This window comes from Narcine bancroftii, chromosome 3, assembly GCF_036971445.1.
Source record: "Narcine bancroftii isolate sNarBan1 chromosome 3, sNarBan1.hap1, whole genome shotgun sequence".
In the NCBI taxonomy this organism is placed as follows: Eukaryota; Metazoa; Chordata; class Chondrichthyes; order Torpediniformes; family Narcinidae; genus Narcine; species Narcine bancroftii.
The window spans coordinates 326,042,013-326,062,213 of NC_091471.1; the positions used below are offsets into that span (position 1 = coordinate 326,042,013).

General features: G+C 65.1%; 1 protein-coding gene across 1 annotated transcript in view; it reads right to left on the reverse strand.

Moving 5' to 3' along the window:
• Window positions 1–20,201, reverse strand: part of LOC138756870 (mucin-2-like) — a 103,331-nt gene that overhangs the window by 20,520 nt on the left and 62,610 nt on the right. The window contains exons 29-37 of the mRNA XM_069923264.1: window positions 15,504–15,699; window positions 14,875–15,091; window positions 13,384–13,563; window positions 12,646–12,820; window positions 7,808–7,985; window positions 7,286–7,466; window positions 6,020–6,155; window positions 4,227–4,438; window positions 2,906–3,080 (exon numbers count right to left, since the gene is read on the reverse strand). Coding sequence (XP_069779365.1) covers window positions 2,906–3,080; window positions 4,227–4,438; window positions 6,020–6,155; window positions 7,286–7,466; window positions 7,808–7,985; window positions 12,646–12,820; window positions 13,384–13,563; window positions 14,875–15,091; window positions 15,504–15,699 — 1,650 coding nt within the window. The remainder of the gene's footprint in view (window positions 1–2,905; window positions 3,081–4,226; window positions 4,439–6,019; window positions 6,156–7,285; window positions 7,467–7,807; window positions 7,986–12,645; window positions 12,821–13,383; window positions 13,564–14,874; window positions 15,092–15,503; window positions 15,700–20,201) is intronic.

Genomic DNA, 20,201 nt, shown 5'->3' on the forward strand with positions numbered 1-20,201 from the left:
TAGTGTTGGGAGTGATTCATCTGTGGGGAGAGAGCGGGGTCGTCGGGTGAGTGTGGGGAGAGATTGGTCTGTGTGGAGAGTGCGGGATGGTGGGGTCAGTGTGGGGGCTGTTGGGAGCGAGCGGGTCGGTGTGGTCAGTGTTGGGAGAGATTGGTCTGTGGGTAGAGAGCGGGGTGGTGGGGTCAGTGTGGGGAGAGATTGGTCTCTGGGGAGAGAGCAGGGCGTTGGGGTCAGTGTATGGGCTGTGGGGAGAGAGAGGGGCGGTGGGGTCAGTGTGGGGAGAGATTGGTCTGTGGCGGAGAACGGGTTGGTGGGGTCAGAGTGGGGAGAAATTGGTCTCTGGGAGAGAGAAGGGCGTTGGGGTCAGTGTATGGGCTGTGGGGAGAGAGAGGGGCGGGGGGGTCAGTGTTGGGAGAGATTTGTCTGTGGGGAGAGAGCGGGGCGGTGGGTGAAGTGTGGGGAGAGATTGGTCTGTGGGAGGGAGCGGGTGGTGGGGTGACTGCGGGGTCTGTGTGGAGAGAGAGGGCAGTAGAGTCAGTGCGGTAGCTGTGGGGAGAGAGCGGAGCAGTGGGGTCAGTGTGGGGGCTGACACAGGGCTGTGGGGAGAAAGGGGTGCGGTGGGGAGAGAGGGGTGCGGTGGGGTTGTGGGAATAGAGGGGCCGATGGGGTCAGTGTGGGGGCTGTGGGGAGAGAGGGAGTGTTGGAGTCAGCGTGGGGGCTGTAGGGAGAGAGGGGGCAGTGGGATCAGAGTGTTGGCTATGGGGAGAGAACGCGGCGGTGGGAGTTGTGGGGAGAGAGGGCTGTGGGTAGAGGGGGCTGTGAGGAGAAGGGCCGTGGGTAGAGAGGAGGGGTGTGGGGTCAGTGTGGTGGCTGTGGGGATAGAGTGGGGCGGTGGCGGCTGTGGGGAGAGGGGGCTGTGGGGAGAGAGATTGGTCTGAGGGGAAAGAGCAGGGCGGTGTGGTCAGTGTTAGGAGAGATTTGTCTGTGGGGAGAGAGCGGGGACGTGGGTGAAGTGTGGGGAGAGTTTGGTCTGTGGGGAGAGAGCGGGGCGGTGGGGTCAGTGTGGGGATAGATTGGTCTGTGGGGAGAGAGCGGGGCGGTGGGGTCAGTGTGGGGAGAGATTGGTCTGTTGGGTGAGAGTGGGGCGGTGGGGTCAGTGTGGGGTGAGATTGATCTGTGGGGAGAGAGCGGGGCCGTGGGGTTAGTGTTGGGAGAGATTGGTCTGTGGGGAGAGAGCGGGGTCGTCGGGTGAGTGTGGGGAGAGATTGGTCTGTGTGGAGAGTGCTGGACGGTGGGGTCATTGTGGGGGCTGTGGGGAGCGAGTGGGTCGGTGTGGTCAGTGTTGGGAGAGATTGGTCTGTGGGTAGAGAGTGGGGGGTGGGGTCAGTGTGGGGAGAGATTGGTCTCTGGGGAGAGAGCATGGCGTTGGGGTCAGTGTGGGGATAGATTGGTCTGTGGGGTGAGAGCGGGCCGGTGGGGTCAGTGTGTGGAGAGATTGGTCTGTGGGGACAGAGCGGGGCGGTGGGGTCAGTGTGGGGAGAGTTTTGTCTGTGGGGAGAGAGCGGGTCGGTGGGGTCAGTGTGGGGAAAGATTGGTCTGTGGGGTGAGAGCGGGGCGGTGGGGTCAGTGTGGGGAGAGATTGATCTGTGGGGAGAGAGCGGGGCCGTGGGGTTAGTGTTGGGAGAGATTGGTCTGTGGGGAGAGAGCGGGGTCGTCGGGTGAGTGTGGGGAGAGATTGGTCTGTGTGGAGAGTGCGGGACGGTGGGGTCAGTGTGGGGGCTGTGGGGAGCGAGCGGGTCGGTGTGGTCAGTGTTGGGAGAGATTGGTCTGTGGGTAGAGTGCGGGGGGAGGTGTCAGTGTGGGGAGAGATTGATCTGTGGGGATAGAGAGGGGCGTTGGGGTCAGCGTAGGGGCTGTGGGGACAGAGAGGGGTGGTGGGGTCAGTGTGGGGAGAGATTGGTCTGTGGCGGAGAACGGGGTGGTGGGGTCAGTGTTGGGAGATATTTTTCTGTGGGGAGAGAGCGGGGCAGTGGGGTCAGTGTGGAGAGAGATTGGTCTTTGGGGAGAGAGCGGGGCAGTGGGGTCAGTGTGGGGAGAGATTGGTCTGCGGGGAGAGTGCGGGGCGGTGGGGTCAGTGTGGGGGCTGTGGGGAGCGAGCGGGTCGGTGTGGTCAGTGTTGGGAGAGATTGGTCTGTGGGTAGAGTGCGGGGTGGAGGTGTCAGTGTGTGGAGAGATTGATCTGTGGGGATAGAGAGGGGCGTTGGGGTCAGCGTAGGGGATGTGGGGACAGAGAGGGGCGGTGGGGTCAGTGTGGGGAGAGATTGGTCTGTGGCGGAGAACGGGGTGGTGGGGTCAGTGTTGGGAGATATTTTTCTGTGGGGAGAGAGCGGGGCAGTGGGGTCAGTGTGGAGAGAGATTGGTCTTTGGGGAGAGAGCGGGGCAGTGGGGTCAGTGTGGTGAGAGATTGGTCTGAGGGGAGAGAGCGGGGCGGTGGGGTCACTGTAGGGGCTGTGGCGAGAGAGGGCTATGGGGAGAGGGGGCTGTGGGGAGAGGGGGCTGTGGGGAGAGGGGGCTGTGGGGAGAGGGGGCTGTGGGGAGAGGGGGCTGTGGGCAGAGGCGGCTGTGGGCAGAGTATGCTGTGGGGGGAGAGGGGGCTGTGGGGAAAGGGGGCTGTGTGGAGAGGAGGCTGTGGGGAGAGAGGGGCCTGTGTGGAGATAGGAAGGGGGGTGGTGTCAGTGTGGTGGCTGTGGGGAGACAGAGGGACGGTGGGGTCAGTGTGGGGACTGTGGGGAGAGAGTGAGGCGGTGGGGGCTGTGGTGAGAAGGGGCTGTGGGGAGAAAGGGGTCTGTGGGGAGAGAGGGGGCTGTGGGGAGAGAGGGGGCTGTGGGGAGAGAGGGGGTCATACGGAGAGAGGAGGGATGTGGGGTCAGTGTTGTGGCTGTGGGGAGAGAGTGAGGCGGTGGGGGCTGTGGGGAGAGGGAGCTGTGGGGAGAGGGGGCTGTGGGCAGAGGAGGCTGTGGGCAGAGGAGGCTGTGGACAGAGGAGGCTGTGAGCAGAGGAGGCTGTGGTGGGAAAGGGGGCTGTGGGGAGAGAGGGGGTTGTGGGGAGAGAGGGAGCTGTGGGGAGCGAGGGGTCTGTGCGGAGAGAGCAGGGCGGTGGGGTCAGTGGGGGGAGAGATTGGTCTGTGGGGAGAGAGTGGGGCGGTGGGGTCAGTGGGGGGAGAGATTGGTCTGTGGGGCGAGTGCGGGGCGGTGGGGTCAGTGGGGGGAGAGATTGGTCTGTGGGGAGAGAGCGGCGCGGTAGGGTCAGTGAGGGGAGAGATTGGTCTGTGGGGAGAGAGCGGGGCGGTGGGTTCAGTGTGGGGAGAGATTGGTCTGTGGGCAGAGAGCAGGGCGGTGGGGTCAGTGTGGGGAGAGATTGGTCTGTGGGGAGAGAGCGGGGCGGTGGGGTCAGTGTGGGGAGACATTGGTCTGTTGGGAGAGAGCGGGGCGGTGGGGTCAGTGTGGGGAGAGATTGATCTGTGGGCAGAGAGCGGGGCGGTGGGGTCAGTGTGGGGAGAGATTGGTCTGTGGGGAGAGAGCGGGGCGGTGGGGTCAGTGTGGGGAGAGATTGGTCTGTGGGAGTGAGCGGGTGGTGGGGTCACTGCGGGGTCTGTGGGGAGAGAGAGGGCAGTAGAGTCAGTGCGGTAGCTGTGGGGAGAGAGCGAAGCAGTGGGGTCAGTGTGGGGGCTGATACGGGGCTGTGGGGAGAAAGATGGGCGGTGGGGAGAGAGGGGTGCGGTGGGTTTGTGGGAAGAGAGGGGGCGATGGGGCAAGTGGGGGGGCTGTGGGGAGAGAGGGAGTGTTGGAGTCAGCGTGGGGGCTGTAGGGAGGGAGGGGGCAGTGGGATCAGAGTGTTGGCTTTGGGGAGAGAACGCGGCGGTGGGAGTTGTGGGGAGAGAGGGCTGTGAGTAGAGGGGGCTGTGAGTTGAAGGGCCTGTGGGGAGAGAGGAGGGTTGTGGGGTCAGTGTGGTGACTGTGGGGAGAGAGTGGGGCGGTGGGGGCTGTGGGGAGAGGGGGCTGTGGGGAGTGAGGGGGCTGTGGGGAGAGAGGGGACTGTGGGGAGGGAGGGGGCTGTGGAGAGAGATGGGGCTGTGGGGAGAGAGGGGGCTGTGGGGAGAGAGCAGGGCAGTGGGGTCAGTGTGGGGAGAGATTGGTCTGTGGGAGAGGGCCGGGTGGTGGGGTCACTCCAGGGTCTGTGGCGAGAGAGGGCTGTGGGTAGAGGGGGCTGTGGGGAGAGAGTGAGGCGGTGGGGGCTGTGGGGAGAGGGGGCTGTGGGGAGAGGGGGCTGTGGGGAGAGGGGGCTGTGGGATCAGAGTGTTGGGTTGGTGGAGAGAACGCGGCGGTGGGAGTTGTGGGGAGAGAGGGCTGTGGGTAGAGGGGGCTGTGAGGAGAAGGGCCTGTGGGGAGAGAGGAGGAGTGTGGGGTCAGTGTGGTGGCTGTGGGGATAGAGTGGGGCGGTGGGGGCTGTGGGGAGAGGGGGCTATGGGGAGAGAGGGTGCTGTGGGGAGAGAGGGGACTGTGGGGAGAGAGGGGGCTGTGGGGAGAGAGGGGGCTGTGGGGAGAGAGGGGGCTGTGGGGACAGTGGGGGCTGTGGGGAGGGAGGTGGCTGTGGGGAGAGAGGGGGCTGTGGGGAGAGAGGGGGCTGTGGGGAGAGAGTGGGGCGGTGGGGTCAGTGTGGGGAGAGATTGGTCTGTGGGGAGAGTGCGGGGCGGTGGTGTCAGTGGAGGGAGAGATTGCTATGTGGGGAGAGAGCGGGGCGGTGGGGTCAGTGTGGGGAGAGATTGGTCTGTGGGGAGAGAGCGGAGCGGTGGGGTCAGTGGGGGGAGAGATTTGTCTGTGGGGAAGAGAGCGGGGCGGTGGGGTCAGTGTGGGGAGAGATTGGTCTGTGGGGAGAGAGTGGGGCGGTGGCGTCAGTGGGGGGAGAGATTGGTCTGTGGGGAGAGTGCGGGGTGGTGGGATCAGTGGGGGGAGAGATTGGTCTGTGGGGAGATAGCGGGGTAGTGGGGTGAGTGATTGGTCTGTGGGGAGAGTGCGGGGCGAGGGGTCATTGTGGGGAGAGATTGGTCTGTGGGGAGAGTGTGGGGCGGTGGGGTCAGTGTGGGGAGAGATTGGTCTGTGGGGAGAGAGCGGGGCGGTGGGGTTAGTGTTGGGAGAGATTGGTCTGTGGGGAGAGAGCGAGGTCGTTGGGTGAGTGTGGGGAGAGATTGGTTTGTGTGGAGAGTGCGGGGCGGTGGGATCAGTGGGGGGAGAGATTGGTCTGTGGGGAGATAGCGGTGCAGTGGGGTGAGTGATTGGTCTGTGGGGAGAGTGCGGGGCGGTGGTATCAGTGGGGGGAGAGATTGGTCTGTGGGGAGATAGCGGGGCGGTGGGATCAGTGGGGGGAGAGATTGTCTGTGGGGTGAGAGCGGGGCGGTGGGGTCAGTGTGGCGAGAGATTGGTCTGTGGGGAGAGAGCGGGGCGGTGGGGTCAGTGTGGGGAGAGATTGGTCTGTGGGGAGAGAGCGGGGCGGTGGGGTCAGTGTGGGGAGAGATTGGTCTGTGGGGAGAGAGCGGGGCGGTGGGGTCAGTGTGGGGAGAGATTGGTCTGTGGGGAGAGAGCGGGGCGGTGGTGTCAGTATGGGGAGAGATTGGCTGTGGGGAGAGAGCGGGGCGGTGGGGTTAGTGTTGGGAGAGATTGGTCTGCGGAGAGAGTGCGGGGCGGTGGGTTCAGTGTGGGGGCTGTGGGGAGCGAGCGGGTCGGTGTGGTCAGTGTTGGGATAGATTGGTCTGTGGGTAGAGAGCTGGATGGTGGGGTCAGAGTGGGGAGAGATTGGTCTCTGGGAAGAGAGCAGGGCGTTGGGGTCAGTGTATGGGCTGTGGGGAGAGAGAGTGGCGGTGGGGTCAGTGTTGGGAGAGATTTGTCTGTGGGGAGAGAGCGGGGCCGTGGGTGAAGTGTGGGGAGAGATTGGTCTGTGGGAGAGTGCAGGGTTGTGGGGTCACTGTAGGGGCTGTGGCGAAAGAGGGCTGTGGGTAGAGGGGGCTGTGGGTAGAGGGGGCTGTGGGTAGAGGGGGCTGTGGGGAGAGGGGGCTGTGGGGAGAGGGGGCTGTGGGGAGAGTAGGCTGTGGGCAGAGGAGGCTGTGGGCAGAGGAGGCTTTGGGGGGAAAGGGGGCTGTGGGGAGAAAGGGGGCTGTGGGGAGAGAGGGGGTTGTGGGGAGAGAGGGATCTGTGGGGAGATAGGGGGCTGTTGGGAGAGGGGGCTGTGGGGAGAGAGGGGGCTGTGGGGAGAGGGGGCAGTGAGGAGAGAGGTGACTGTGGGGAGAGAGAGGGACGGTGGGGTCAGTTTGGGGACTGTGGGGACAGAGTGAGGCGGTGGGGGCTGTGGGGAGAGGGGACTGTGGGGAGAAAGGGGTCTGTGGGGAGAGAGGGGGCTGTGGGGAGAGAGGGGGCTGTGGGGAGAGAGGGGGCTGTGGGGAGAGAGGGGGCTGTGGGGAGAGAGGGGGTTGTACGGAGAGAGGATGGTTGTGGGGTCAGTGTGGTGGCTGTAGGGAGAGAGTGAGGCGGTGGGGGCTGTGGGGAGAGGGGGCTGTGCAAAAAGGGGGCTGTGGGGAGAGTAGGCTGTGGGCAGAGGAGGCTGTGGGCAGAGGAGGCTGTGGGGAGAAAGGGGGCTGTAGGGAGAGAGGGGGTTGTGGGGAGAGAGGGATCTGTGGGGAGAGAGGGGGCTGTTGGGAGAGGGGGCTGTGGGGAGAGAGGGGGCTGTGGGGAGAGGGGGCAGTGGGGAGAGAGGGGACTGTGGGGAGAGAGGGGCCTGTGGGGAGCGAGGGGGTCTGTGCGGAGAGAGCAGGGCGGTGGGGTCAGTGGGGGGAGAGATTGGTCTGTGGGGAGAGAGCGGGGCGGTGGGGTCAGTGGGGGGAGAGATTGGTCTGTGGCGGAGAACGGGGTGGTGGGGTCAGAGTGGGGAGAGATTGGTCTCTGGGAAGAGAGCAGGGCGTTGGGGTCAGTGTATGGGCTGTGGGGAGAGAGAGGGGCGGTGGCGTCAGTGTGGGGAGAGATTGGTCTGTGGCGGAGAACGGGGTGGTGGGGTCAGAGTGGGGAGAGATTGGTCTCTGGGAAGAGAGCAGCGCGTTGGGGTCAGTGTATGGGCTGTGGGGAGAGAGAGGGGCGGTAGGGTCAGTGTTGGGAGAGATTTGTCTGTGGGGAGAGAGCGGGGCGGTAGGTGAAGTGTGGAGAGAGATTGGTCTGTGGGAGGGAGCGGGTGGTGGGGTCACTGCGGGGTCTGTGGGGAGAGAGAGGGCAGTAGAGTCAGTGCGGTAGCTGTGGGGAGAGAGCGGAGCAGTGGGGTCAGTGTGGGGGCTGACACGGGGCTGTGGGGAGAAAGGGGGGCGGTGGGGAGAGAGGGGTGCGTTGGGGGTTGTGGGAAGAGAGGGGGCGATGGGGTCAGTGTGGGGGCTGTGGGGAGACAGGGAGTGTTGGAGTCAAAGTGGGGGCTGTAGGGAGAGAGGGGGCAGTGGGATCAGAGTGTTGGCTTTGGGGAGAGAACGCGGCAGTGGGAGTTGTGGGGAGAGAGGGCTGTGGGTAGAGGGGGCTGTGAGGAGAAGGGCCTGTGGGTAGAGAGGAGGGGTGTGGGGTCAGTGTGGTGGCTGTGGGGATAGAGTGGGGCGGTGGGGGCTGTGGGGAGAGGGGGCTGTGGAGAAAGAGGGGGCTGTGGGGAGAGAGATTGGTCTGAGGGGTAAGAGCAGGGCGGTGGGGTCAGTGTTGGGAGAGATTTGTCTGTGGGGAGAGAGCGGGGCCGTGGGTGAAGTGTGGGGAGAGATTGGTCTGTGGGAGAGTGCAGGGTTGTGGGGTCACTGTAGGGGCTGTGGCGAAAGAGGGCTGTGGGTAGAGGGGGCTGTGGGTAGAGGGGGCTGTGCGGAGAGGGGGCTGTGGGGAGAGTAGGCTGTGGGCAGAGGAGGCTGTGGGCAGAGGAGGCTGTGGGCAGAGGAGGCTGTGGGGGAAAGGGGGCTGTGGGGAGAGAGGGGGTTGTGGGGAGAGAGGAATCTGTGGGGAGAGAGTGGGCTGTTGGGGCTGTGGGGAGAGAGGGGGCTGTGGGGAGAGGGGGCAGTGGGGAGAGAGGGGACTGTGGGGAGAGAGGGGCCTGTGGGGAGCGAGGGGGTCTGTGCGGAGAGAGCAGGGCGGTGGGGTCAGTGGGGGGAGAGATTGGTCTGTGGGGAGAGAGCGGAGCGGTGGGGTCAGTGGGGGGAGATATTGGTCTGTGGGCAGAGAGTAGGGCGGTGGGGTCAGTGTGGAGAGAGATTGGTCTGTGGGGAGAGAGCGGGGCGGTGGGGTCAGTGTGGGGAGAGATTGGTCTGTGGGGAGAGAGCGGCGCGGTGGGGTCAGTGAGGGGAGACATTGGTCTGTGGGGAGAGAGCGGGGCGGTGGGTTCAATGTGGGGAGAGGTGGTCTGTGGGCAGAGAGTAGGGCGGTGGGGTCAGTGTGGAGAGAGATTGGTCTGTGGGGAGAGAGCGGGGCGGTGGGGTCAGTGTGGGGAGAGATTGGTCTGTGGGGAGAGAGCGGGGCGGTGGGGTCAGTGTGGGGAGAGATTGGTCTGTGGGCTGAGAGCGGGGCGGTGGGGTCAGTGTGGGGAGAGAGCGGGGCGGTGGGGTCAGTGTGGGGAGAGATTGGTCTGTGGGGAGAGAGCGGGGCGGTGGGGTCAGTGTGGGGAGAGATTGGTCTGTGGGGTGAGAGCGGGCCGGTGGGGTCAGTGTGTGGAGAGATTGGTCTGTGGGGAGAGAGCGGGGCGGTGGGGTCAGTGTGGGGAGAGATTGGTCTGTGGGGTGAGAGTGGGGCGGTGGGGTCAGTGTGGGGAGAGATTGATCTGTGGGGAGAGAGCGGGGCCGTGGGGTTAGTGTTGGGAGTGATTCGTCTGTGGGGAGAGAGCGGGGTCGTCGGGTGAGTGTGGGGAGAGATTGGTCTGTGTGGAGAGTGCGCGACGGTGGGGTCAGTGTGGGGGCTGTGGGGAGCGAACGGGTCGGTGTGGTCAGTGTTGGGAGAGATTGGTCTGTGGGTAGAGAGCGGAGTGGTGGGGTCAGTGTGGGGAGAGATTGGTCTCTGAGGAGAGAGCAGGGCGTTGGGGTCAGTGTATGGGCTGTGGGGAGAGAGAGGGGCAGTGGGGTCAGTGTGGGGAGAGATTGGTCTGTGGCGGAGAACGGGGTGGTGGGGTCAGAGTGGGGAGAGATTGGTCTCTGGGGAGAGAGAAGGGCGTTGGGGTCAGTGTATGGGCTGTGGGGAGAGAGAGTGGCGGTGGGGTCAGTGTTGGGAGAGATTTGTCTGTGGGGAGAGAGCGGGGCGGTGGTGAAGTGTGGGGAGAGATTGGTCTGTGGGAGGGAGCGGGTGGTGGGGTGACTGCGGGGTCTGTGGGGAGAGAGAGGGCAGTAGAGTCAGTGCGGTAGCTGTGGGGAGAGAGCGGAGCAGTGGGGTCAGTGTGGGGGCTGACACGGGGCTGTGGGGAGAGAGGGGTGCGGTGGGGGTTGTGGGAAGAGAGGGGCCGATGGGGTCAGTGTGGGGGCTGTGGGGAGAGAGGGAGTGTTGGGGTCAGCGTGGGGGCTGTAGGGAGAGAGGGGGCAGTGGGATCAGAGTGTTGGCTTTGGGGAGAGAACGCGGCGGTGGGAGTTGTGGGGAGAGAGGGCTGTGGGTAGAGGGGGCTGTGAGGAGAAGGGCCGTGGGTAGAGAGGAGGGATGTTGGGTCAGTGTGGTGGCTGTGGGGATAGAGTGGGGCGGTGGCGGCTGTGGGGAGAGGGGGCTGTGGGGAGAGAGATTGGTCTGAGGGGAAAGAGCAGGGCAGTGGGGTCAGTGTGGGGAGAGATTGGTCTGTGGGCTGAGAGCGGGGCGGTGGGGTCAGTGTGGGGAGAGAGCGGGGCGGTGGGGTCAGTGTGGGGAGAGATTGGTCTGTGGGGAGAGAGCGGGGCGGTGGGGTCAGTGTGGGGAGAGATTGATCTGTGGGGATAGAGAGGGGCGTTGGGGTCAGCGTAGGGGCTGTGGGGACAGAGAGGGGTGGTGGGGTCAGTGTGGGGAGAGATTGGTCTCTGGGGAGAGAGAAGGGCGTTGGGGTCAGTGTATGGGCTGTGGGGAGAGAGAGTGGCGGTGGGGTCAGTGTTGGGAGAGATTTGTCTGTGGGGAGAGAGCGGGGCGGTGGGTGAAGTGTGGGGAGAGATTGGTCTGTGGGAGGGAGCGGGTGGTGGGGTGACTGCGGGGTCTGTGTGGAGAGAGAGGGCAGTAGAGTCAGTGCGGTAGCTGTGGGGAGAGAGCGGAGCAGTGGGGTCAGTGTGGGGGCTGACACAGGGCTGTGGGGAGAAAGGGGTGCGGTGGGGAGAGAGGGGTGCGGTGGGGTTGTGGGAATAGAGGGGCCGATGGGGTCAGTGTGGGGGCTGTGGGGAGAGAGGGAGTGTTGGAGTCAGCGTGGGGGCTGTAGGGAGAGAGGGGGCAGTGGGATCAGAGTGTTGGCTATGGGGAGAGAACGCGGCGGTGGGAGTTGTGGGGAGAGAGGGCTGTGGGTAGAGGGGGCTGTGAGGAGAAGGGCCGTGGGTAGAGAGGAGGGGTGTGGGGTCAGTGTGGTGGCTGTGGGGATAGAGTGGGGCGGTGGCGGCTGTGGGGAGAGGGGGCTGTGGGGAGAGAGATTGGTCTGAGGGGAAAGAGCAGGGCGGTGTGGTCAGTGTTAGGAGAGATTTGTCTGTGGGGAGAGAGCGGGGACGTGGGTGAAGTGTGGGGAGAGTTTGGTCTGTGGGGAGAGAGCGGGGCGGTGGGGTCAGTGTGGGGATAGATTGGTCTGTGGGGAGAGAGCGGGGCGGTGGGGTCAGTGTGGGGAGAGATTGGTCTGTTGGGTGAGAGTGGGGCGGTGGGGTCAGTGTGGGGTGAGATTGATCTGTGGGGAGAGAGCGGGGCTGTGGGGTTAGTGTTGGGAGAGATTGGTCTGTGGGGAGAGAGCGGGGTCGTCGGGTGAGTGTGGGGAGAGATTGGTCTGTGTGCAGAGTGCGGGACGGTGGGGTCATTGTGGGGGCTGTGGGGAGCGAGTGGGTCGGTGTGGTCAGTGTTGGGAGAGATTGGTCTGTGGGTAGAGAGTGGGGGGTGGGGTCAGTGTGGGGAGAGATTGGTCTCTGGGGAGAGAGCATGGCGTTGGGGTCAGTGTGGGGATAGATTGGTCTGTGGGGTGAGAGCGGGCCGGTGGGGTCAGTGTGTGGAGAGATTGGTCTGTGGGGACAGAGCGGGGCGGTGGGGTCAGTGTGGGGAGAGTTTTGTCTGTGGGGAGAGAGCGGGTCGGTGGGGTCAGTGTGGGGAAAGATTGGTCTGTGGGGTGAGAGCGGGGCGGTGGGGTCAGTGTGGGGAGAGATTGATCTGTGGGGAGAGAGCGGGGCCGTGGGGTTAGTGTTGGGAGAGATTGGTCTGTGGGGAGAGAGCGGGGTCGTCGGGTGAGTGTGGGGAGAGATTGGTCTGTGTGGAGAGTGCGGGACGGTGGGGTCAGTGTGGGGGCTGTGGGGAGCGAGCGGGTCGGTGTGGTCAGTGTTGGGAGAGATTGGTCTGTGGGTAGAGTGCGGGGGGAGGTGTCAGTGTGGGGAGAGATTGATCTGTGGGGATAGAGAGGGGCGTTGGGGTCAGCGTAGGGGCTGTGGGGACAGAGAGGGGTGGTGGGGTCAGTGTGGGGAGAGATTGGTCTGTGGCGGAGAACGGGGTGGTGGGGTCAGTGTTGGGAGATATTTTTCTGTGGGGAGAGAGCGGGGCAGTGGGGTCAGTGTGGAGAGAGATTGGTCTTTGGGGAGAGAGCGGGGCAGTGGGGTCAGTGTGGGGAGAGATTGGTCTGCGGGGAGAGTGCGGGGCGGTGGGGTCAGTGTGGGGGCTGTGGGGAGCGAGCGGGTCGGTGTGGTCAGTGTTGGGAGAGATTGGTCTGTGGGTAGAGTGCGGGGTGGAGGTGTCAGTGTGTGGAGAGATTGATCTGTGGGGATAGAGAGGGGCGTTGGGGTCAGCGTAGGGGATGTGGGGACAGAGAGGGGCGGTGGGGTCAGTGTGGGGAGAGATTGGTCTGTGGCGGAGAACGGGGTGGTGGGGTCAGTGTTGGGAGATATTTTTCTGTGGGGAGAGAGCGGGGCAGTGGGGTCAGTGTGGAGAGAGATTGGTCTTTGGGGAGAGAGCGGGGCAGTGGGGTCAGTGTGGTGAGAGATTGGTCTGAGGGGAGAGAGCGGGGCGGTGGGGTCACTGTAGGGGCTGTGGCGAGAGAGGGCTATGGGGAGAGGGGGCTGTGGGGAGAGGGGGCTGTGGGGAGAGGGGGCTGTGGGGAGAGGGGGCTGTGGGGAGAGGGGGCTGTGGGCAGAGGCGGCTGTGGGCAGAGTATGCTGTGGGGGGAGAGGGGGCTGTGGGGAAAGGGGGCTGTGTGGAGAGGAGGCTGTGGGGAGAGAGGGGCCTGTGTGGAGATAGGAAGGGGGGTCGTGTCAGTGTGGTGGCTGTGGGGAGACAGAGGGACGGTGGGGTCAGTGTGGGGACTGTGGGGAGAGAGTGAGGCGGTGGGGGCTGTGGTGAGAAGGGGCTGTGGGGAGAAAGGGGTCTGTGGGGAGAGAGGGGGCTGTGGGGAGAGAGGGGGCTGTGGGGAGAGAGGGGGTCATACGGAGAGAGGAGGGATGTGGGGTCAGTGTTGTGGCTGTGGGGAGAGAGTGAGGCGGTGGGGGCTGTGGGGAGAGGGAGCTGTGGGGAGAGGGGGCTGTGGGCAGAGGAGGCTGTGGGCAGAGGAGGCTGTGGACAGAGGAGGCTGTGAGCAGAGGAGGCTGTGGTGGGAAAGGGGGCTGTGGGGAGAGAGGGGGTTGTGGGGAGAGAGGGAGCTGTGGGGAGCGAGGGGTCTGTGCGGAGAGAGCAGGGCGGTGGGGTCAGTGGGGGGAGAGATTGGTCTGTGGGGAGAGAGTGGGGCGGTGGGGTCAGTGGGGGGAGAGATTGGTCTGTGGGGCGAGTGCGGGGCGGTGGGGTCAGTGGGGGGAGAGATTGGTCTGTGGGGAGAGAGCGGCGCGGTGGGGTCAGTGAGGGGAGAGATTGGTCTGTGGGGAGAGAGCGGGGCGGTGGGTTCAGTGTGGGGAGAGATTGGTCTGTGGGCAGAGAGCAGGGCGGTGGGGTCAGTGTGGGGAGAGATTGGTCTGTGGGGAGAGAGCGGGGCGGTGGGGTCAGTGTGGGGAGACATTGGTCTGTTGGGAGAGAGCGGGGCGGTGGGGTCAGTGTGGGGAGAGATTGATCTGTGGGCAGAGAGCGGGGCGGTGGGGTCAGTGTGGGGAGAGATTGGTCTGTGGGGAGAGAGCGGGGCGGTGGGGTCAGTGTGGGGAGAGATTGGTCTGTGGGAGTGAGCGGGTGGTGGGGTCACTGCGGGGTCTGTGGGGAGAGAGAGGGCAGTAGAGTCAGTGCGGTAGCTGTGGGGAGAGAGCGAAGCAGTGGGGTCAGTGTGGGGGCTGATACGGGGCTGTGGGGAGAAAGGTGGGCGGTGGGGAGAGAGGGGTGCGGTGGGTTTGTGGGAAGAGAGGGGGCGATGGGGCAAGTGGGGGGGCTGTGGGGAGAGAGGGAGTGTTGGAGTCAGCGTGGGGGCTGTAGGGAGGGAGGGGGCAGTGGGATCAGAGTGTTGGCTTTGGGGAGAGAACGCGGCGGTGGGAGTTGTGGGGAGAGAGGGCTGTGAGTAGAGGGGGCTGTGAGTTGAAGGGCCTGTGGGGAGAGAGGAGGGTTGTGGGGTCAGTGTGGTGACTGTGGGGAGAGAGTGGGGCTGTGGGGGCTGTGGGGAGAGGGGGCTGTGGGGAGTGAGGGGGCTGTGGGGAGAGAGGGGACTGTGGGGAGGGAGGGGGCTGTGGAGAGAGATGGGGCTGTGGGGAGAGAGGGGGCTGTGGGGAGAGAGCAGGGCAGTGGGGTCAGTGTGGGGAGAGATTGGTCTGTGGGAGAGGGCCGGGTGGTGGGGTCACTCCAGGGTCTGTGGCGAGAGAGGGCTGTGGGTAGAGGGGGCTGTGGGGAGAGAGTGAGGCGGTGGGGGCTGTGGGGAGAGGGGGCTGTGGGGAGAGGGGGCTGTGGGGAGAGGGGGCTGTGGGCAGAGGAGGCTGTGGGCAGAGGAGGCTGTGGGCAGAGGAGGCTGTGGGCAGAGGAGGCTGTGGGTGGAAAGGGGGCTGTGGGGAGAGAGGGAGTTGTGGGGAGGGAGGGATCTGTGGGGAGAGAGGGGGCTGTGAGGAGAGGGGGCTGTGGGGAGAGAGGGGACTGTAGGGAGCGAGGGGTCTGTGCGGAGAGACGAGGGTGGTGGGGTCAGTGGGGGGAGAGATTGGTCTGTGGGGAGAGAGCGGGGCGGTGGGGTCAGTGGGGGGAGAGATTGGTCTGTGGGGAGAGTGCGGGGCGGTGGGTTCTGTGGGGGGAGAGATTGGTCTGTGGGGAGAGAGCGGGGCGGTGGGGTCAGTGGGGGTACAGATTGGTCTGTGGGGAGAGTGCGAGGCGATGGGGTCAGTGTGGGTAGAGATTGGTCTGTGGGGGAGAGAGCGGGTGGTGGGGTCAGTGTGGGGAGAGATTGGTGTGTGGGGAGAGAGTGGGGCGGTGGGATCAGTGGGGGTAGAGTTTGGTCTGTGGGGAGAGAGCGGGGCGGTGGGGTCAATGCGGGGAGAGATTGGTCTGTGGGGAGAGAGCGGGGCGGTGGGGTCAGTGTGGGGAGAGATTGGTCTGTGGGGAGAGAGAGGGGCGGTGGGTTCAGTGTGGGGAGAGATTGGTCTGTGGTGGAGAACGGGGTGGTGGGGTCATAGTGGGGAGAGATTGGTCTGTGGGGAGAGAGTGGGGCAGTGGGGTCAGTGTGGGGAGAGATTGGTCTGTGGGAGGGAGCGGGTGGTGGGGTCACTGCGGGGTCTGTGGGGAGAGAGAGGGCGGTAGGTTCAGTGCGGTAGCTGTGGGGAGAGAGCGGAGCAGTGGGGTCAGTGTGGGGGCTGACACGGGGCTGTGGGGAGAGAGTGGGGCGGTGGGGAGAGGGGTGCGGTGGGGGTTGTGGGAAGAGAGGGGGCGATGGGGTCAGTGTTGGGGCTGTGGGGAGAGAGGGGGTGGTGGAGTCAGCGTGGGGGCTGTAGGGAGAGAGGGGGCTGTGGGATCAGAGTGTTGTATTTGGGGAGAGAACGCGGCGGTGGGGGTTGTTGGGAGACAGGGCTGTGGGTAGAGGGGGCTGTGAGTTGAAGGACCTGTGGGGAGAGAGGAGGGTTGTGGGGTCAGTGTGGTTGCTGTGGGGAGAGAGTGGGGCGGTGGGGGCTATGGGGAGAGGGGGCTGTGGGGAGAGAGGGGGGTGTGGGGAGAGAGGGGGCTGTGGGGAGGGAGGGGGCTGTGGGGAGGGAGGGGCTGTGGGGAGAGAGGGGGCTGTGGGGAGAGAGCAGGGCAGTGGGGTCAGTGGGGGGAGAGATTGTTGTGTGGGGAGAGAGCGGGACGGTGGGGTAAGTGTGGGGAGAGATTGGTCTGTGGGAGAGAGCCGGGTGGTGGGGTCACTGTAGGGTCTCTGGCGAGAGAGGGCTGTGGGTAGAGGGGGCTGTGGGGAGAGAGTGAGGCGGTGGGGGCTGTGGGAAGAGGGGGCTGTGGGGAGAGGGGGCTGTGGGGAGAGGGGGCTGTGGGGAGAGGGGGCTGTGGGCAGAGGAGCCTGTGGGCAGAGGAGCCTGTGGGCAGAGGAGGTTGTGGGCAGAGGAGGCTGTGGGTGGAAAGGGGGCTGTGGGGAGAGAGGGGGTTGTGGGGAGAAAGGGATCTGTGGGGAGAGAGGGGGCTGTGAGGAGAGGGGGCTGTGGGGAGAGAGGGGACTGTGGGGAGAGAGGGGACTGTAGGGAGCGAGGGGTCTGTGCGGAGAGACGAGGGCGGTGGGGTCAGTGTGGGGAGAGATTGGTCTGTGGGGAGAGAGCGGGGCGGTGGGGTCAGTGGGGGGAGAGATTGGTCTGTGGGGAGAGTGCGGGGCGATGGGGTCAGTGTGGGTAGAGATTGGTCTGTGGGGGAGAGAGCGGGGCGGTGGGGTCAGTGTGGGGAGAGATTGGTCTGTGGGGAGAGAGCAGGGCGTTGGGGTCAGTGTAGGGGCTGTGGGGAGAGAGAGGGGCGCTGGGGTCAGTGTGGGGAGAGATTTGTCTGTGGCGGAGAACGGGGTGGTGGGGTCAGAGAGGGGAGAGATTGGTCTGTGGGGAGAGTGCGGGGCAGTGGGGTCAGTGTGGGGAGAGATTGGTCTGTGGGGAGAGTGCGGGGCAGTGGGGTCAGTGTGGAGAGAGATTGGTCTGCGGAGATAGTGCGGGGTGGTGGGGTCAGTGTGGGGGCTGTGGGGAGCGAGCGGGTCGGTGTGGTCAGTGTTGGGAGAGATTGGTCTGTGGGAGGGAGCGGGTGGTGGGGTCACTGCGGGGTCTGTGGGGAGAGAGTGGAGCAGTGGGGTCAGTGTGGGGGCTGACACGGGGCTGTGGGGAGAAAGGAGGGCGGTGGGGAGAGAGGGGTGCGGTGGGAGTTGTGGGAAGAGAGGGGGCAATGGGGTCAGTGTGGGGGCTGTGGGGAGAGAGGGTGTGGTGGAATCAGCGTGGGGGCTGTAGGGAGAGAGGGGGCAGTGGGATCAGAGTGTTGGCTTTGGGGAGAGAACGCGGCGGTGGGAGTTGTGGGGAGAGAGGGCTGTGGGTAGAGGGGGCTGTGAGGAGAAGGGCCTGTGGGGAGAGAGGAGGGGTGTGGGATCAGTGTGGTGGCTGTGCGGATAGAGTGGGGCGGTGGGGGCTGTGGGGAGAGGGGGCTGTGGGGAGAGAGGGTGCTGTGGGGAGAGAGAGGACTGTGGGGAGGGAGGGGGCTGTGGGGAGAGAGTGGGCTGTGGGGAGAGAGGGGGCTGTGGGGAGAGAGCGGTGCGGTGGTTTCAGTGGAGGGAGATATTGCTGTGAGGGGAGAGAGCGGGGTGGTGGGGTCAGTGGGGGGAGAGATTGGTCTGTGGGGAGAGAGCGGAGCGGTGGGGTCAGTCGGGGGAGAGATTGGTCTGTGGGGAGAGAGCAGGGGGGTGGGGTCAGTGTGGAGGGAGATTGGTCTGTGGGGAGAGAGTGGGGCGGTGGGGTCAGTGGGGGGAGAGATTGGTCTGTGGGGAGAGTGCGGGGCGGTGGGATCAGTGGGGGGAGAGATTGGTCTGTGGGGAGATAGCGGGGCAGTGGGGTGAGTGATTGGTCTGTGGTGAGAGTGCGGGGCGGTGGAATCAGTGGGTGGAGAGATTGGTCTGTGGGGAGAGAGCGGGGCGGTGGGGTCAGTGTAGGGGCTGTGGGGAGAGAGAGGGGCGGTGGGGTCAGTCTGGGGAGAGATTGGTCTGTGGCGGAGAACGGGGTGGTGGGATCAGAGTGGGGAGAGATTGGTCTGTGGGGAGAGTGCGGGGCAGTGGGGTCAGTGTGGGGAGAGATTGGTCTGTGGGGAGAGAACGGGGCAGTGGGGTCAGTGTGGGGAGAGATTGGTCTGCGGAGAGAGTGCGGGGCGGTGGGGTCAGTGTGGGGGCTGTGGGGAGCGAGCGGGTCGGTGTGGTCAGTGTTGGGATAGATTGGTCTGTGGGTAGAGAGCTGGATGGTGGGGTCAGTGTGGGGAGAGATTGGTCTGTGGGGATAGAGCGGGGCGTTGGGGTCAGTGTAGGGGCTGTGGGGAGAGAGAGGGGCGGTGGGGTCAGTGTTGGGAGAGATTTTTCTGTGGGGAGAGAGCGGGTCTGAGGGGTCAGTGTGGCGAGAGAATGGTCTTCGGGGAGAGAGCGGGGAAGTGGGGTCAGTGTGGGGAGAGATTGGTCTTCGGGGAGAGAGCGGGGCAGTGGGGTCAGTGTGGTGAGAGATTTGTCTGAGGGGAGAGAGTGGGGCGGTGGGTCAGTGTTGGGAGAGATTTGTCTGTGGGGAGAGAGCGGGGCGGTGGGTGAAGTGTGGGGAGAGATTGGTCTGTGGGGAGAGAGCGGGGTCGTGGGGTGAGTGTGGGGAGAGATTGATTTGTGTGGAGAGTGCGGGACGGTGGGGTCAGTGTTGGGGCTGTGGGTAGCGAGCGGGTCGGTGAGGTCAGTGTTGGGAGAGATAGGTCTGTGGGGAGAGAGCGGGGTGGTGGGGTCAGTGTGGGAAGAGATTGGTCTGTGGGGAGAGAGCAGGGCGTTGGGTTCAGTGTAGGGGCTGTGGGGAGAGAGAGGGGCGGGGGGGACAGTGTGGTGAGGGATTGGTCTGTGGCGGAGAATGGGGTGGTGGGGTCAGAGTGGGGAGAGATTGGCCTGTGGGGAGAGTGCGGGGCAGTGGGGTCAGTGTGGGGAGAGATTGGTCTGTGGGGAGAGAGCGGGGCAGTGTGGTCAGTGTTGGGAGAGATTTGTCTGTGGGGAGAGAGCGTGGCATTGGGGTCAGTGAAGGGGCTGTGGGGAGAGAGAGGAGCGTTGGGGTCAGTGTTGGGAGAGATTTTTCTGTGGGGAGAGTGCTGGGCTGTGGGGTCAGTGTGGGGAGAGATTTGTTTTCGGGGAGATAGCGGGGCGTTGGGGTCAGTGTATGGGCTGTGGGGAGAGAGAGGGTCGGAGGGGTCAGTGTTGGGAGAGATTTGTCTGTTGGGAGAGAGCGGGGCGGTGGGTGAAGTGTGGGGAGAGATTGGTCTGTGGGAGGGAGCGGGTGGTGGGGTCCCTGCGGGGACTGTGGTGAGAGAGAGGGCAATAGAGTCAGTGCGGTTGCTGTGGGGAGAGAGCGGAGCAGTGGGGTCAGTGTGGGGGCTGACACGGGGCTGTGGGGAGAAAGGAGGGCGGTGGGGAGAGAGGGGTGCAGTGGGGGTTCTGGGAAGAGAGGGGGCGATGGGGTCAGTGTGGGGGCTGTGGGGAGAGAAGGAGTGGTGGAGTCAGCGTGGGGGCTGTAGGGAGAGAGGGGGCAGTGCGATCAGAGTGTTGGCTTTGGGGAGAGAACGCGGCGGTGGGAGTTGTGGGGAGAGAGGGCTGTGGGTAGAGGGGGCTGTGAGGAGAAGGGCCTGTGGGGAGAGAGAGGGGCTGTGGGGTCAGTGTGGGGAGAGATTGGTCTTCGGAGAGAGAGCGGGGCGGTGGGGTCAGTGTGGGGAGAGATTGGTCTGTGGGGAGAGAGTGGGGCGGTGGGGTCAGTGGGGGGAGAGATTGGTCTGTGGGGAGAGTGCGGGGCGGTGGGATCAGTGGGGGGAGAGATTGGTCTGTGGGGAGATAGCGGGGCAGTGGGGTGAGTGATTGGTCTGTGGGGAGAGTGCGGGGCGGTGGGATCAGTGGGGGGAGAGATTGGTCTGTGGGGAGAGAGCGGGGCGGGGGGTCATTGTGGGGAGAGATTGGTCTGTGGGGAGAGAGTGGGGCGGTGGGGTCAGTGGGGGGAGAGATTGGTCTGTGGGGAGAGAGCGGGGGTGTGGGTGAAGTGTGGGGAGAGATTGGTCTGTGGGAGGGAGCGGGTGGTGGGGTCACTGCGGGGTCTGTGGGGAGAGAGAGGGCAGTAGAGTCAGTGCAGTAGCTGTGGAGAGAGAGCGGAGCAGTAGGGTCAGTGTGGGGGCTGACACAGGGCTGTGGGGAGAAAGGAGGGCGGTGGGGAGAGAGTGGTGCGGTGGGGGTTGTGGGAAGAGAGGGGGCGATGGGGTCAGTGTGGGGGCTGTGGGGAGAGAGGGAGTGGTGGAGTCAGCGTTGGGGCTGTAGGGAGAGAGGGGGCAGTGGGATCAGAGTGTTGGGTTGGTGGAGAGAACGCGGCGGTGGGAGTTGTGGGGAGAGAGGGCTGTGGGTAGAGGGGGCTGTGAGGAGAAGGGCCTGTGGGGAGAGAGGAGGAGTGTGGGGTCAGTGTGGTGGCTGTGGGGATAGAGTGGGGCGGTGGGGGCTGTGGGGAGAGGGGGCTATGGGGAGAGAGGGTGCTGTGGGGAGAGAGCGGAGCGGTGGGGTCAGTGGGGGGAGAGATTGGTCTGTGGGGAAGAGAGCGGGGCGGTGGGGTCAGTGTGGGGAGAGATTGGTCTGTGGGGTGAGAGCGGGCCGGTGGGGTCAGTGTGTGGAGAGATTGGTCTGTGGGGACAGAGCGGGGCGGTGGGGTCAGTGTGGGGAGAGTTTTGTCTGTGGGGAGAGAGCGGGTCGGTGGGGTCAGTGTGGGGAAAGATTGGTCTGTGGGGTGAGAGCGGGGCGGTGGGGTCAGTGTGGGGAGAGATTGATCTGTGGGGAGAGAGCGGGGCCGTGGGGTTAGTGTTGGGAGAGATTGGTCTGTGGGGAGAGAGCGGGGT